General features: G+C 42.6%; 1 protein-coding gene across 2 annotated transcripts in view; it reads right to left on the minus strand.

Annotated features, from left to right (window-relative positions):
• Positions 1–1,520: 1,520 nt before the first annotated feature.
• NUF2 (NUF2 component of NDC80 kinetochore complex) overlaps positions 1,521–16,206 on the minus strand; it is a 34,908-nt gene continuing 20,222 nt past the window's right edge. For both annotated transcript variants that reach the window (XM_014595998.3, XM_059728317.1), the window contains 6 exons: positions 15,492–15,554; positions 11,674–11,811; positions 9,683–9,823; positions 8,054–8,229; positions 4,162–4,297; positions 1,521–2,900 (listed from right to left, as the gene is read on the minus strand). In XM_014595998.3, the coding sequence (XP_014451484.2) occupies positions 2,763–2,900; positions 4,162–4,297; positions 8,054–8,229; positions 9,683–9,823; positions 11,674–11,811; positions 15,492–15,554 (792 nt within the window). In that variant the 3' untranslated portion in view covers positions 1,521–2,762. The remainder of the gene's footprint in view (positions 2,901–4,161; positions 4,298–8,053; positions 8,230–9,682; positions 9,824–11,673; positions 11,812–15,491; positions 15,555–16,206) is intronic.

The following is a 16,206-nucleotide window of genomic DNA, read 5'->3' on the forward strand; positions in this document are numbered from 1 at the left end:
GCTTCTCCTCTCTACTCAAGTGTTGGTGAGGCCGCAGCTGGAGTACTGTGCCCGGTTTTGGGCCCTGCACTTCAAGAAGGATGCCAATAAGCTCAAGAGAGTGCAGAGAAAAGTGGCAACATGATCAGAGAATAGGCCATATGAGGAGAGACTCCAGGAACTAGGTTTGTTCAGTCTGAGTAAGAGAAGGCTGACAGGTGACTTGATAGCCACCTACAAGTATGTCAGGGGGAGCACCAAGATTTGGGGAAAGCAACTCTTCCAGAAGGCACCTCTTGGGAGGACAAGGACCAATGGACACAAGCTAAGAGAGGGAAGATTTAGAGTGGACATCAGGAAGAACTTCTTCTCTGTAAGGGTAACTAGAACCTGCAACACACTCCCAGCAGAGGTGGTGTGGTTGCCATCTTCGGAGGTGTTCAAGAGAAGGGTGGATAAGCACCTTGTTGAGCTTGTTTGAGCTCTTTAACCTCCTGCCTATGGCAGAGGACTGGACTTGATGATCTTCCAGGTCCCTTCTGGTCCACTGATTCTATGATAAGGTGCACCTCTACTTTGACTTCAGATTAACACAGCTAAGTACCTCTCTGCATTTAAAAGAAGGAAGGGCCATAAGGACCATGTTTCAGTGTCCTCATGCACCTTGTATTTTGGGTTTCTGAGTAAATGCAGGGTCTTCATAAAGTCCTTGTGCACAACTTAAGTTATTAAAATTTAAAAGTGCACAAGGACTTTATGAAGATCCTGTATACAAGAGATAATGTTCAAATCCTTGATGGTCTCTGAATTAATTGCAGTTATAAGACTACATATAATTAGACTGAAAATTATGGTAAATTATTTTCATTTACTGATATTCATGTTCAGTCATTACATTTTGACTATCCATTTGTTATAAGCATAGATTTTTACATACATTTAAATATATTGTATTACTCCTGCAGCTTCTTACTGAATAGTTGTAATTTAAAACTTTCTTAAACATTTTGGTTGTAGGACAACTTAAAACCCAACATTTGGAAGTTGGGCTCCTAAACAAGTGATTTTTGTTTTGAGGTTCAAATGATCCATAACCCCTACTGGACCTGCAGGTCATTAGTATCTGCAGAAAGCAGTTTAAAAATGGAATGTAGAGATTATGCCCACTATTCTGAAATGGGTTTGAATATATATTTTGCAGCAAGGGAGGTTTAGATTGGATATTAGAAAAAAAACTGTCTTACTAGGAGGGTGGTGAAGCATTGGAATGGCTTACCTAGAGAGGTGGTAGAATCTCCACCCTTAGAGGTTTTTAAGCCCGGCTTAACAAAGCCCTGGCTGGAATGATCTAGCTGGAGATGGTCCTGCTCCGAGCAGGGGGTTGGACTAGATGACCTCCTGAGGTTCCTTCCCCAACCCTAATTTTCTATGATTCTAGAATATAGGTTTACCCCTTTACTATGAAGTGACTTGCATTTCTCCTACTTTTTTTAAATTAAACATTGTTAGAAATATACTCAAATCAATTAAATTAAAAAATGTTTCATGTTAGTAATCACATTTTATTTATGTTGGTGATGGAGAGACGGGTTGAAATAATTAAAACAAAAGCTGTGTCAACTAAGAAATAATAGCTTAAATGCAGTTGTCAAAAAATGCTGAAATCTTATTTCCAAAAAACATTTACATGACATACCTTTTAAAAATTTTACCCTAACAGACTTTAGCAAAATGGGGAGGAAAAAAAAAAAAAAGGAGTTAAGGGATACTGAAAATCCAGACAAAAAAGGAAAGGGAGAAACAGAAGAATGGACATGAATAGACAGATTTAAAGCTAAATCCTGAAGTTCTCAACTGAGTGATAATTGCAAGAAGCAGTTTTGGGCAAAGTAGAAAAATTTAATAAAATGTGTCCGGCAGTATTCTAGATTGAAAAACTAAATGTTACATCAAAGAGATAATGATCACACTGAATAGGGGAAAGAAAACAATAGAAAAGTGAGACTAAATAGATGTTGTAAAGACTTGTATAAATACAATGCACTACATACGTACTGTAACAATTCATACCCCATTTGGCCAAATAGTGATTTCTATGCAAATGTACAGGATATCAGTCCACACTTTTTTTTTTTTTAAAGTGTTCACCAAAATATGGACTCATCCTGTAGAAACAAATGAATGTTCAATACCACACAAAGCAGGGACCTTGAATTCAAGGTTCAAGAGGGACACCACTAAATAAAATTGTATGGTTCCCCAAGTAGGAAACTTTCCTCTGAGGGCTTCTCAGAGGCCAGGCAAACCAGAGGTCATACAAGAAAAATTTACTGTCCCACTATGATTATGATCACTGGATCAGACAGAATATGGGGTCATTCAGATTCTGTTCAGTATAGCTCAAATGTAGCAAAACTGAGATTTGAGGATGCACTTCATGTTGAGATGCATCAACATCTGGAAAAAACAGTTATTCCAAGAGCTAATAGCAAGCCACAGGCGAGTTTTGCAAGCCAAACTGGCATTTTTGCCATCAGAAGAATCAGAATTGACCAAAAAAAAAAGGTGTCAGCAGGCTGGCTAAGCCCTCTTGCACCCACAATAATCAGCTGACACTGAGGGTTTACCTGTAACACTAAATGTGTACTGATGGATTTTGTGAGAAACAGATTTTTTTTATCTTGAGTAATTATCCCTCCCACACAAAATGCAATCTTTCAAATTGAGACCCGAGGATAAATATAATAAAAGCAGAACAAAGGAAAGCAAGTCTAAGAGCTAGTTCAAGAAGCCTGAACACTAAGCAGTCCCATCTTTAGTTCAGCAATTTTTGCATCTCTTGAGGTTGCATAGTTCTCTGCTATCTTTGCCAAAGATTCATGGTACTTCTCCAAGCCAGCCCGTAGGTTCAAGTAGATCTCCTAAGATGAGATAATTAGGATGAAATTAGTTTCTTGCATATCCACAATAATATCAAGTATCAGCAATAACAGACAATTTAAGAGATGATGCATGAACTTGATCGATTCCAAGTCTGTGCTCAGTCCCACTCAGGAGGAAGCGCCCCCAAGCAAGACAAAAAGCTAGAACAAACCAAGGAGGAATGAGGGCAAGAGTATTTGCCATCCCCTAAAGTCCACAGGAATCAGCTCCCAGACCTGCAAAGCTCCCTACTCTCCAATGAGCCATCTCTAGTGCCACAGAACAGCAGCCCTGAATATCCAAAATCCACAGGAAGAAAATGCCTCCCTGGTACCCTGCTATTTTTCCCCAAACCCACAGATCCCTGAATAAGGGCTTATAAGAGAGCCTCAAGTTACGAGACAGTCTGTTAGGCATGGGATCTCACCAAGTTTTCAGAAGGCCAATTGTGCCACATCCCAGCCCCTTTCCTCCCTCCTGCAGCACACCCAAGTTTCTCAGGAGAACACAGCTCACGTGGACAGTAGATAATGCATGGGGACAAGGTGTTTCTTAAATCTGCTGCTGGGGGGATCAATGTACAGGATCAGTAAGGGCTAGTACTAACAGAGAAGGTGGACAAGACAGCAGAGCACAGGAACATCTCCACAATCCTCCGCTCCAAGTAGGAGAGCCCAGAAGTTACAGCTCACTTCCCACATCTCACAGGTGCTGGCTCTGCCTTGGAGTATAGCTGTCTATAACCACAAGTAGTTTACTACAGTTAACATGCCAAACTGTGGCTGCTAATTAACGTGCTAATACATTTTGAAAACAGCTTAAAAATCAATGACATTTAAAACCCTGTGGACTACATAATTCCAATGAGCTAATCTTTAGTCTCACAACTTCCAATGTTCTTGCTACCGGCAGAGAAATGGGAAGTGGCTTTTTGGACTCAAGGATACCGAACATATAAAGGGGCTATGTGGAACTCCTGATCTCTCTTGACTGACGTACTTAATCAAGCATTAATTTCTTTGCCACAGGCCTCATGTACTGATTTTGTGGCAGATTTTCTTTTGTGGATAAGAAGGAAAGTGAGATCATGCTGATCCTAGAAACTCATTTTCAGATTTAATTAGGCAGCAGTGATTACAACTCTTAGAAGCTTTGACATGGAACAGTCTTCTTGGTTTATTATAATGGCTACAGAACTCATAATAAAGACACCTCAGTAGCAACCAAAAGTCCAGACAATTAAAAAGAGCTCATGCTCACCTGAGCTTTCATTTTTTCTTTTTCAGTGTTCTCATTCAGCTGCTGAACTTTGGATCTTATTTGCTTGATTTCCTTGTGAATTGCTGTCACCTTCTCATAAACAGCCCCTCTCTTTTCCTGCACTCTGTTACAATGCCTAAAGCAATAAGTAATGAAATAGTGAGTGCTAAACCATGACATTAACCCCAAATTAAACAGAAGCACAAAGATGGATTTTGCACCACAGATGTATGTCAATGAAAGTGATTTTCTAAATCATAATACAGAGCTGCATTTGCAGGATTAGTAATACTTATTTCTCTACATGCACAATTATCTCTATCACACTGGCATCAGGAAAGTTGCTTTACTCTTAAATCCTCAAGCCGTTTAGCATCAAGAAAACAAAATCCAAAGGTATTAATAATTAACATTATTATAATGTACATTACATTAATAATTACAGATTAAATTTCTCAGCTGCTGTCAAAACTGACTTCACTAGAGACATACCAACATAAAAACAGTCGAAGTGTGGGTCTTTAGTAGTTTTCTACCTTTGAGCAATGCATTCATCATGCTCTAGTGGGCAGTATGGTATGAAGGCCAGCTAAAACACCAAGTAGGACTTGAACTTCTGTCATTTATTCTTTAAAATGAGACAATACTCCTATCACTGAGACGGTGTAATTAATTTGCACTGTGCTTTGAAAATTGCTTACAGATTAGCTTTTGGAAACTCCAGGGTTTAAGAAGGATCTGGGCAGCCTGTTTTGAAAACAATTCAGGAAAAGCAACAACTAAGTTTTGCACTGACATCAATGGCTATTATGACCAGACCTTAATGTTGGACAGTCCTGACCCTGCGGAACACACTACAAAATTAGTGTTCTGCATTCTCAGGTTATTTAAAAAAAATTAATAAATCCAGGAATTTTGGGGGTTTATCTCTGAAACAAAAAACCAGGATGAAATCAGAATAAAAGGAAGAAAAGGTAAAAAAAAAACAGTATAAATTGGGGAGGGAGTAAGGCTGGGACTAAAGAATGGGTGGGGGGAGGGCGCGGCGCAGCCCATCAACTGCTACCGGGGCTGCAGCAGGGAGCAAATCAGGGGGGAGCTGTCAGTTGGTGCAGGGCGGGGGGGCGCAGCTCTTGCTGCTATGTGCCCCCCAGGAGGCCTGTGCGCTGGGGGGCCTGCACTGGGATCTTCGCACACAGATCAGCGGTAGGAAGCACATGGTGCTGCACCCTGCCTTTCTTTCCTGGCTGTGTTCACGCCCCTCCCCGCTGCTGCAGCAGCCTGCTGCCAGGCTGCTCTGGCATTTGGGGGGACGGGGAGTGGTGTGTGGCCAGATGTGGGGTGGGAGGAGGGGGGACCCAACCCTGACCCTGGCACCAGCACCTCCCATCCCAGCCAGGGTCAGAGTTGGGAACCCCGTGTCCCCAGGCAGCGGCTCCAGCCCCACAGGCCCATGCAGAGCAGCTGGGTACAGTGCCCACCACAGGGGCTCACAGATCCCAGCACCTAGGGCAGGGCTGAACCCAGAGTTGCTGGGGTGCAGCTTGGATCCGTCTGCCCCAGGTCAGTCAAGTCACCAGTCAGCCTGGCCTGCCTCGCCTGGGGTCAGATTCAGGAGCCCTGTTCCCCCAGACAGCAGCTCCAGCCACCTTCCCCCAACCCCTGCATGCCCACGACCACCCCCCCTGCACACTGCTGTGTGTGGTCAACACCGCTGCCCCTGTCCCCCACATCCAGACAGAAACCTGTGCCTCATAACCAGCAGAGCGGTACTTTTAGCTTACCAGCACCACCCGTTTTTCAGTTCAAATCTCTGTTAACCAGCACAAGTGAGGAATGGGCCATTCCCTACCCGTGCCGGTTAACAGTGATTTGAACTGAAAAACAGGTGTAAATCAGTAAAAACTTAATGACTTCAAAAAAGAAATCAGGGAATTTAATCAGCCCCATTATTATTGCTGTTGCCAGTTCCATTGTTGCTATGCCACCATGTTTCTAGCAAACCCACTCCAACTTCAACTGCAATCACTCAGGAGTCAATCAGCTTACATTGCAAAAAAGTACTTTAGCCTTTCCTATGGCATCTAGCAAACCAAAAAAAAACAAAAAACCCCCCAAAAAACCCCTCCACTCAGCCCATCCCATTGGCATAAACAACTTCCTTTGTCAAGAACTTTGACAAAGGAAAAGCAGAATCTAGGAAGCCAGATTCCAGACATTTACCTACCGCACAGAACCAATATACTTAGGCATGGGCTTGACATTGATAACAGTGACATGAATTAAATGATCTGCTGTCAATTCCAACCCATGTATGAACTCAGTAATGAGGCATCCCATATAGTCTGCCTAATGAGCACCACAATGACACTACAGACTTTGCTAGCCCACCTCATCCCATCAACATACTGGCAAGACTGTGACAGCAGGTGACAACCTTCACCTTCTCAAGCAAGCTCATGAAGCATCTCAGGGAAGATCTTAACTTGAATTATTTCATGTGACAACAGATATCAGAGCCAAAACAAGGATGTTATGTCCATCTAAAGACCACCAGATTAAGCACTTCCCAGAAGATGTGATCCAAGACTTTTGACTCCAAGCCATGGCCTTCCTGGCTGGTGAAAGTGTACAGCTAATGCCTGTTCTTGACTAAAATAGCCATTCACAGAAACAGAATCCCCTCACCCCCCTCCCACTCTACTCACTTGGTGGAACATCAGCTGTGTGTATTTGCCAAGTGTAAATTATATACACACTCCATCACACCTTAAGACTGAATATGGCCTGCTGTTAGCGAAAGGTTGCCAATCCTTGGTCTAGACCAAAACACAATCTGGGTTCAAGCCAGGATGTGAAACTAAAACCACAGGAGAAGCTCTGTCCCCAGCACTGAACATGGGGGTCACATCTACAAGTTATGTGCAGTATTTGCAAAATCTACAGTACACTGAAAACAAAGAAACTGACAGCAGCCTTACTAGCAGGGAACATTATGCTACAGTGTTCATTTCAAACTGTTTTTTGTTTCAAACTGAACCAACACCTCCATTTTAGACATATTTTAAGCTGCTTTGAAATTCAAAGAGTAGGAAACCAGGGAGTTCTACCACAAAGTCTAGATTTAGGTTTCTGTAGTGTACACAAATACCGAGAATGACCAGAATTTGAGACACCTCGATATGCCACAAAATTCAATTGGGCAATAATTTTGTGCGTTCTTTCTGATGTTATTAAAGCTTGATGTCCCAGATCTCCCTCGAATGCAGGCCAGCAACTCCCTGATCTCACAATGAGGCCATTAGTCCTATGTTTGCAATATTATTGACTTCCTTCATGGAGATAATCATGTTATAAACAGAACCTTAGGACTTCCCTATAGTATCAAGTAGAAAAGAAGGTGGGCAGAGAAGCTTTGGTCAAATTATACTTTTCCTTTTGTTTTTTTCAGAAGAGTTGCATCAGGTTAAAACTCCTCCGAGATACAAACCCCCGTTTCTCTATGGGTCATGAACATCTTTGATAATGAGCAAAAGTAGCAAGGGAAATCAGGAACAGTTCATGAAAGGCAAATGGGGATTTGTTGAAGTCTGATAAGTTGGAAAGTTATCCCAATGTGACATTTTCTTTAAAAAGATAAAAGAACCAAGAATACGCATTATAAATTAAATTAGTAATCCAATAAAAGAACTGCTGTCAAGTCACATTGCAATTATTGATTTGAGACCCCAAGTCCCTGCCTACAGCATTACTGGTCTTAAGAGAACTATCCCTCCTCATCACTCCCATTTCCCTGTACACTATTGGCCACATGTTTGTACCAGGGACATGAATTTTGGAAGTGTATATTAGAGATAAAGCAGCAGAGGCAAAAATGCCAACTCATCCATACTCAAATACTGTGCGCTTATATTGCTCAACATCTTCATGTTTCTTCTTTATCCTTATTCCAGTTGTAGACAACTTCTCATGTTTAGCAGTGACTAGTCTCTTTAAGGACATTTCATCTGTCTTGGCATTCTTCAGCTCTCTCTGAGCACTCTCAATCTGGTCCTCCAGATTTCTGACCTGTAGAATTTTAGAAGAAATACTGAAAAGAGATTCTGCAAAACTAAAGACATGGTATTTCTCTACTGGATATTTACTAACATAAAAAAAATTACTCATTCTTATTTTGATAGCTGGCAAATATCAGGCTAGATATCAGGAAAAACTTCTTCACCGTAAGGGTGGCCAAAATCTGGAATGGGCTTCCAAGGGAGGTGGTGCTCTCCCCTACCTTGGGGGTCTTTAAGAGAAGGCTAGATAGGCATCTGGCTGGGGTTATCTGACCCCAGCACTCTTTCCTACCTAGGCAGGGGGTCGGACTCTATCTATTGAGGTCCCTTCTGACCCTAGCATCTATGAATCTATGGCTATGACATCACTTGATTTTTACTGTAAATCCAAGCATTAATTTCAGCTTTTATCAAATATTTAATAGATATGGCTTGATGAGGTCACATCATTTAGGATATATCTAACATTGATATTTCAGATCAAACTTGAGGTCATCTTCAATCAAACCAAGCCATATCTTAACAGCATATCTAATATCCTAGACCAAAATACATTCACATTGTGCTTCTTATTTTGGAAGCGTGGCAAAAGATATATCCCAGATTCCTTTGTACCATTCACAGCAGGAATTGGAAATCATTCTGTAAGTTACTAGATCTCTCCTTCTGGCTTGTCTCTGCACCCAGGCAGTACAAAAGTGCCAGAACAAGGGACCAGGGATTTGTGCGATTGTTGCTGGCTAACTGCACACACTTGAGACCTAAAGCACACAGGTAAGTTCCAAACACATTACAGAAATGAATCAGAAGTTGAGTACCATTGGTTTCCCAAATACAGGATCAACAGATATTGGCTTGAGGGCAACCTTAAGATTAATTAACAGTCAGTGTAGGCATTGTTTACTAAAACTTATAGCAACTGTTGCAAGGTGCAACATTTGTTATGAAGTTGGACTTTGCTAAAGTGTAATTAATAAATGCTGGTCCTGTAGTAATGATAACAACATTTCCAGTTGTCATTAAAATAAATAGGTTCAAGTACAATGATACTTCAGCCTTTACGTTTCTAATCTATCTATAAATAGAACAAAGTCAAATTAATGTGTTCCTTCTCTACCTTCCTTCATACAACTCTTCCCTCCCACATCCCCAACAATACAAAATGGCCCAATAAAGGTTAACAGTTTCCACTATTGGGACTCAGACACTAATAAAGGTGGTTAAAGAGATTCCCTTTCCTCTCCAGTGATGTAGAGTGGTTCCTATTCTCCAGCTAACCAATAGCTGCATTTCACAGCTTTTGACGTGGCTTGACATTCTTTGGGATAAAAGGAATTATTGAAATGAAAGATGACTGGCAAAGCAGATGAGGGACTTAACAGACCTATGCCTGGGAACTGAAAGATACTGTTTTGCTTTGAAATAAGTTCCACATTAGAAGATATCACACATCTGATACAAACCTCTGATAAGATGCTGGCCATTCTGTCCACATTTTCTCCTTGGCTTTGCATTCTCTTCTGGTATAACTGCACTTCCAACTGACATGATGGCAGAATCTCAACTAAGTCTCGATAACTTTCATACTTCTCAATGATATCTTGCTTTAAAAATTAAGGAAGGGCTATTAATAGAAATATATTCATTTTTCTTTAATACAGCAATACACATTTTCCTGCACTCTGATGGAAGCACAAATTTAAAAAAATACAGTAACTCAAATTTTAGCTTTACAAAAAGGTGATAAAATTTAAGTATAACAACACTAGGCAGCACGAAAGGAATCATTGCTTTAGGAAGGTAATGGAGGATTTATAAGTGTGATATCTAACCAAATATTTAGATAGGAGGAAATAAACCAATTAATTCAGTGTGTTACAAGCTCTTGTAGGGCGGGTGGAAATGCAAGTGATACAGTGGAAAAGTATAATTAAAATAAAAGCAGCGAAAGCCAGGATGTCTGATAGCAGTCAAATAGTAATAACCACCACCATAACCCCGCAAAAATAAAAGCTACATAATCACAGAGAGAAATCTGAAGGAGTGTGAATTATGCACACTTCACTAAATGTAAAAATGAACCAGTCTTGATCACAAGCTATAAAAGACAAACACAAACTTTATGAATGGTAAGTCTTTGTGCTTCTCATGTCTACCTACTATTTTAAAGTTAAATAAAAAGATGGGCATGTAACTGAAGTTAGAGACATTTTCTTCTATATTCCCCTGCTTATTTTGTGCATTTGACAGACATAGGCTTAGCCAATACCAATTTTCTCCCTACATAGCCATTTAGTTTCCCCTCATTTGCTATAGGCCTTTTCACATTTCAACAGTAGTGAAACATTAAATTGGAAGAAATTATTGTAAAAACCATAAATTAGAAGGGGGACTCAGGGATATGTCTAGTTCCTGAAGCTACTTTTAGCTTTTTGTAGCTAGGATTTTAAGTGGATTGGGTTCCCTAAATAAACTTTTTCCTTTAGATTTATTTTGAACTTGAATGAATCTAGGATGATTTTGAAATTAAGCTGGAACCATTTTATCCAAAACTAACAGAGAGAAAACTCCAGCTTCAGAAATATTAAGTGAGAACAGAGATAATTCTGGAGCACCTGACCAAGAGCTGCAAGACAACTGCCATTCCCATGTTGAAATGCCAGGACAAAGACAGGGACAAGTAACAAGAAATTTAAGGTCTCCAAGTTTAGTATTAAAAGCAGAGCAGTTTTGGATGGGAATTACCAAAGCATGAGTGGTCCTAGCATGCTTAAAAGAAATCTTACTACACCTCCACAGAGAATGGATCTACAATGCAGGCTGCAGCCTGCAAGTAGATAACACAGATAGCTTGCACACTGGACAAGGTCTTCTAACTCCAGCCACACAGTTCTATGTGAACTAATCCAGGGGTGGCCAACCTGTGGCACAAGTCCACAAATGGCACAGGCAGCTTCTGTGAGTGACACATTGCAGATCAGGGAGGGGACAGGCAGCACAGTGGGAGACAGGGCAGGGAGCCTAAGGCAGAGCAAGAGATCTGGCAGGGAGCACAGGGCAGGAAGCAGAACAGGAGATCAGATAGAGGCAAGGGGATCAAAATGGCATTTGGGGAAGGTGAGGAGCTAATTTATGGCATGAGTGCCAAAAAGGATAAATTAGCCTTTGTTAGGCTGCACATTGCCAGCCTGACAGCTTGTTTCCATTTAAAGCTAGGTCTAGCAACTCTGCACCCTGCAGCGTAGGAAAAGGTCAAAGATGCAGGGTTTGCTTATTTCTTTTGTTTTTTAAATTCTTTACAAAACATTTCTAAACTAAATCACCAATTGACTTAAAAAAAGAAATCACAAACAGCTCTCTATATCTTTCCAGAAGACAAAGGCTCATATTACTGTTTTTTCCCCCCAAGACAGAACAAAATTAACCAAAAGTACACTGATCAATCAAGTCTCACCTTAGCTTTCTTTAGTTTCTGAACAGTCTCTTTCATATGTTCTTTGTAATTCTTCAGTTCCTCCGGAGACTCCACGATTTGCGATTTCAGCTGCTCTTGTTCTTCTTTCAATGTAGCTATTGTCACTTTTAGCTCATTCTAATTAACAAGAAAATTAAAATATATACTTTATCTCTAGCAGCCATTTTAATACTTAATTTTCATATTTAATACTTTAATATTTTAATTTTAAGTCAAGTGAGCACTTGTTTTCTGATTTAAGTGGGGGGAAAAGTTCAGAGGCAAGATTCATATTAACACAAGACGCTCACCGGAGGTGGCTTCTACAGACTATGTAGTTCCACATCAGGAAAATCATTTTGGCATTTTCGTTGAAAAAACCCCAAAAATTATTAAGTTATCCAAAAGCATATTGTAGTTGCCATGCAAAGCACTCAGGTAAGGTAATATCAGAGTTACGACCATAAGGCTTAAGTTCAGCTCCTATCATTATACAGTTTTAAGTAACATGATTACAGACTGTTTGCCATATTCCTGCTAGCTGCAAAGATTCCCAGCAATCAGAATTAATACACCCATATGCTCATGAATAAAAGGGCACAAGTATCAACAGAGCTCGAAAGCCAGCTATATTCATAAGAATATTTGTGATTTTTGTTCGTTTCTGTTGCCCAGTACTTATACTATGAAAAGAGAATATTGGTCAGGACATGTTACAATATCTAAGGCAGCAAAAGCTATTGCCAGGAATGTAGGCACTGTCCTATTTACCCACCCATTACCATGGAGTGTTTTCAAATTCTTCAAAAACATAAAAAGATGATGTAATTTTTCTATCAAATACTAAACTGCTTTTAACAATGTTACAGTTGTACAGCTAAGTATTCAAGCCAGAAATTTACAAAGGTAGCAAACAAACGCAACCTTAACACTGTACCAGGGGTCAGCAACCCCCAGCACATGTGTTAAGCACGGCACGTGAGGCCATTTTGCTCGGCACGCCACCACCAGCTTGGGCTCTAGACAGCTGTTGCCAGCCACGAAGCCCGGGCTGCTCCCAGCAGGCGGCTGGGCAGCTGCAAGCCCTGCTGCAAGCAGACCGTGGTTGGCAGCAGCTACCCAGAGTCTGGGCTGGTTGCAGCCAGGAGGCTGCAAACATCTGCTCCGAGCTCTGGCATTAGCTCCATACCGATAGGTGAATGCACGCCTCGGAGCAGATGGTAGGGGAGCGGCCTGATCAGTGTAACCCTGGCCTTTTCCCTGCTGCCGGCGCAGAGCTGATGGCCGGGCTCCGTAGCCCGGTGCAGCTGTTTGTAGCCAGCCTGGGCTCTGGGCAGCTGTAGTAGGCAGGCTGCAAACAGCTGCACCAAGGTCCGTAGCCCTGGCATCAGCTCCATGCTGGCAGAAACTGCATGTGCACCTCAGAGTGGACAGTGGGAGGGCTGTGCTGGCTCAGGCCCTATCCCCACCATCTACTCTGAGATGCACTTGCACCTGCTGGTATGGAGCTGATGCCGGAGCCTGGAGCAGCCATTTGCAGCCTCCTGGCTGCAGCCAGGCCAGGCTCCAGTAGCTGCTGCCAACCACAGAGCCCAAACTGCTTGCAGCAGGGCTTACAGCTGAGCCTGCCTGACTCCCACCCATTCCAAGCCCAGCCCCAGCCCAGCCGTGCAAAGGATGAGGCTGGTGCTGCCCCTTGCCAGGAGCACTTAACCTTTTGCGAGCTTAGCTGTGCAGGGTGGGTGGTTGGGCTGATGGGCAGGCTCCAGGCCAGGGCCTCGGCCAGTTGCACTGCAGCCCAGGGGCTCTGCCGGGACCAGGGCATTGTTGGGTCAGACTTTGTCGTGGCCCAGGAGCCTGCCTCCATGCGCCTGCACATCTAGTTCTGTGTGTTTGTCTGCCTCTGTGTGAGCGCACGTGTGTCTGGTTCTGGATGTTTGTATGTATTTGTCTGTTCTGGGTGTGTTTTGGTTCTCTGCGTTTGTTCGTGTGTGTGTGTGTGTGTGTGTGTGTGTGTGTGTGTGTGTGTGTGTGTGTGTGTGTGTGTGTGTGTGTGTGTGTGCCTGGTTCTCTCTCTGCTCTCCTTTTTCTCTCTCTTATTTGTCTCTTTTTTCTCTCTTTGTCACTGCAACATGCTCAACAAAAAAGGAATACACAACAAAAAAGGGAACATTTATGATTATTAAATATACTAATATGCAGTGTGTCCTGCCATGTACCCCGATTTCAACAACATTCTGTCCCTTGCATACTATACTATCTCAAATACCATCTCAAATTGTGAGTATGGACATATGGGTAACGTACCAAGTGTTAAGGAGGCAGAGCTTTATTGCACACCAGTTACTTGTGGTAACTGCTTGTACATAAGCTCTTTAGCTTCTACTCACTGCAGAGTAAGAGCATGCACATGTGCAATTGCAACAAAGCAGCTGATGCACAATAAAAATCTCATCCCCTTTTAACCTACTTAATTCATTTGGGTACTTGTATGTTATCATAATGATCTAGGTCCAGTAGTATCTAACACATCAGGCCCCATGAGCCTAATGACAGGCATGAAGCCAGCCTGCAGGCCAAATCAGACCCACAAACCAGACAAGTACAGCAGAGCCAGCATGCAGAGCCAGTCTGGTATGGTCACTGTATGCAGCATGCACTGATCCCAGAACTACACGCTGTATGTGGTGTGAAGAGTCCATACAGGGTGTGCACTGCATGTGGCACCTGCACTGGACCAGCTGTGCATGCCAACTGCAGCATAAGCCAGTCTGTGGACCCAAAATAGACCAGCTCTGGATGCAGAATTCAGGGCCAGTCCAGTATAAATGCCATGTTCATTGTGTACCTTGGATCAGCCCCACACCTGTGTGCTACACACACCAGGTTCAGCCACAGCCCCATGTGCAGTGCACACCAGATGAGTTCTACTCACTGCTGCATGCAGCACATGGGGCCAATCCAAGACCTACAAGGCAGCACTGCAGGTCAATGATAAGGCTGTATCTTGAGCAACACCGCTGATCCAATCACTTTTTCTGATTTAAGGCCAAAAAGAAAGAAATTCACCACCTCCACAAAGGATTTTCATTTCAAACTGAAATGGAAGGTAGGTATCATTAAAATTATCAAGGGGTGCACTGATAGAGATTTTTTGGGCCGATACCGATAGCCAATTTTTAAGGAGACATATTGGCTGATACCAATCTGATTTCTGATATGCAGCCCTGTGGCTTGAAGAGGTGTCCAGCTGGTAAATCTGTTGTGCTGGAAGGGGAGCAGGGAGGGAAGGCGTGTGGCAGATCAAGGCCCCTGCGGTGAGGGAGAAGTGGGGCCAGGGCTGCCCAGCCCGGGTGGGACAGGCACAGGAGGGATCCGCAGCTTGTCCAGGAGGCTCAGCTCCCGCTGCAGTACACACCCCAGGAGGGTATGGGGGGTGCTTGCCCCCAGATCTGCGAGCGGAGCAGGGTGGGGTGGCTGCCACTGCAGGCTGGGGCTGCACTGGGGTCTTGACACGAAGTACAGAGTAAGACACGCCTGTACTTACTCTAGCCTTAGAGAAGGCCTAAAGGAACTTCTGTTCCAGAAAATGGCATTTCAAACGTGACAAGAAAAAACAGACTTAATTCTTCTTGTGCAGATTAATCTTTGCACAGACAAAGTGGCTTCTATAATGTAATCCTAAATCTCATCTTCTAAACTGCTCGTATTGTGCTTCTCTTGAAAAACTCAAACTAAATATGAAACTCTCAAAAGACAAGGTTCATCACTTACTGCAGGCTACCAGTCATACACCAGTTAAATTGTATTATACTTACGAGACTTCGGGTTCTCTCCGAAACTTCTGATTTTTTTTGTGAGGTTACTTCTTGCAAAGCTGTCTAATGAAGAAAACAGTTCAACAGTTAAGAAAGGAGCCAATTACATGTGTGACCTGAGCATTTACTATATAGCTTCTACACTTCTGACACCAAGTACCCTTCCACAGGTGTCAAGGCCCTTACCTCTCACCTGAGATGCAACATCAGTTTGGATTACAACCCCCTTACCATCAACCATGAATACTTTAGAAGGTCTCACTGTGGTCAGGGACCCTGTTATAGACTTCTCTCCAGAAGCTGTGGTTACATATAGGGACAATTATCTCAATGGGTGCATCTACGTGTGAAATGAAGGTGATGCAATAAACTCTGGTGCAGTCCATGCCAGAGTCAACTGTTGTTGGGTGCAGCATCTACACGTGTGCCCAGGATAGCAGCAATTTGAGTCAAGACCCTAGCTGGCTAGGTTGATTAGGCACAATTTATGCCCCCAGTCGCCATCTACATGTGCATTTCAGCACAGTAAAGTATTCCACCATAGTGCTGTCCTTGACAGTACTATCCTATGGTGGAGTTAATTAGTTTACTGCACCTTAATACCAGCACACATGTAGACTGTGATGCTTTACTGCAAAGCCAATTAGTCTGCAGTAAAGCACACATGTAGATGCACCAAGAGAGTACTTTTGAATTTTAAAAATAGTAGGAATAC

This window comes from Alligator mississippiensis, chromosome 5, assembly GCF_030867095.1.
Source record: "Alligator mississippiensis isolate rAllMis1 chromosome 5, rAllMis1, whole genome shotgun sequence".
In the NCBI taxonomy this organism is placed as follows: domain Eukaryota; kingdom Metazoa; phylum Chordata; order Crocodylia; family Alligatoridae; genus Alligator; species Alligator mississippiensis.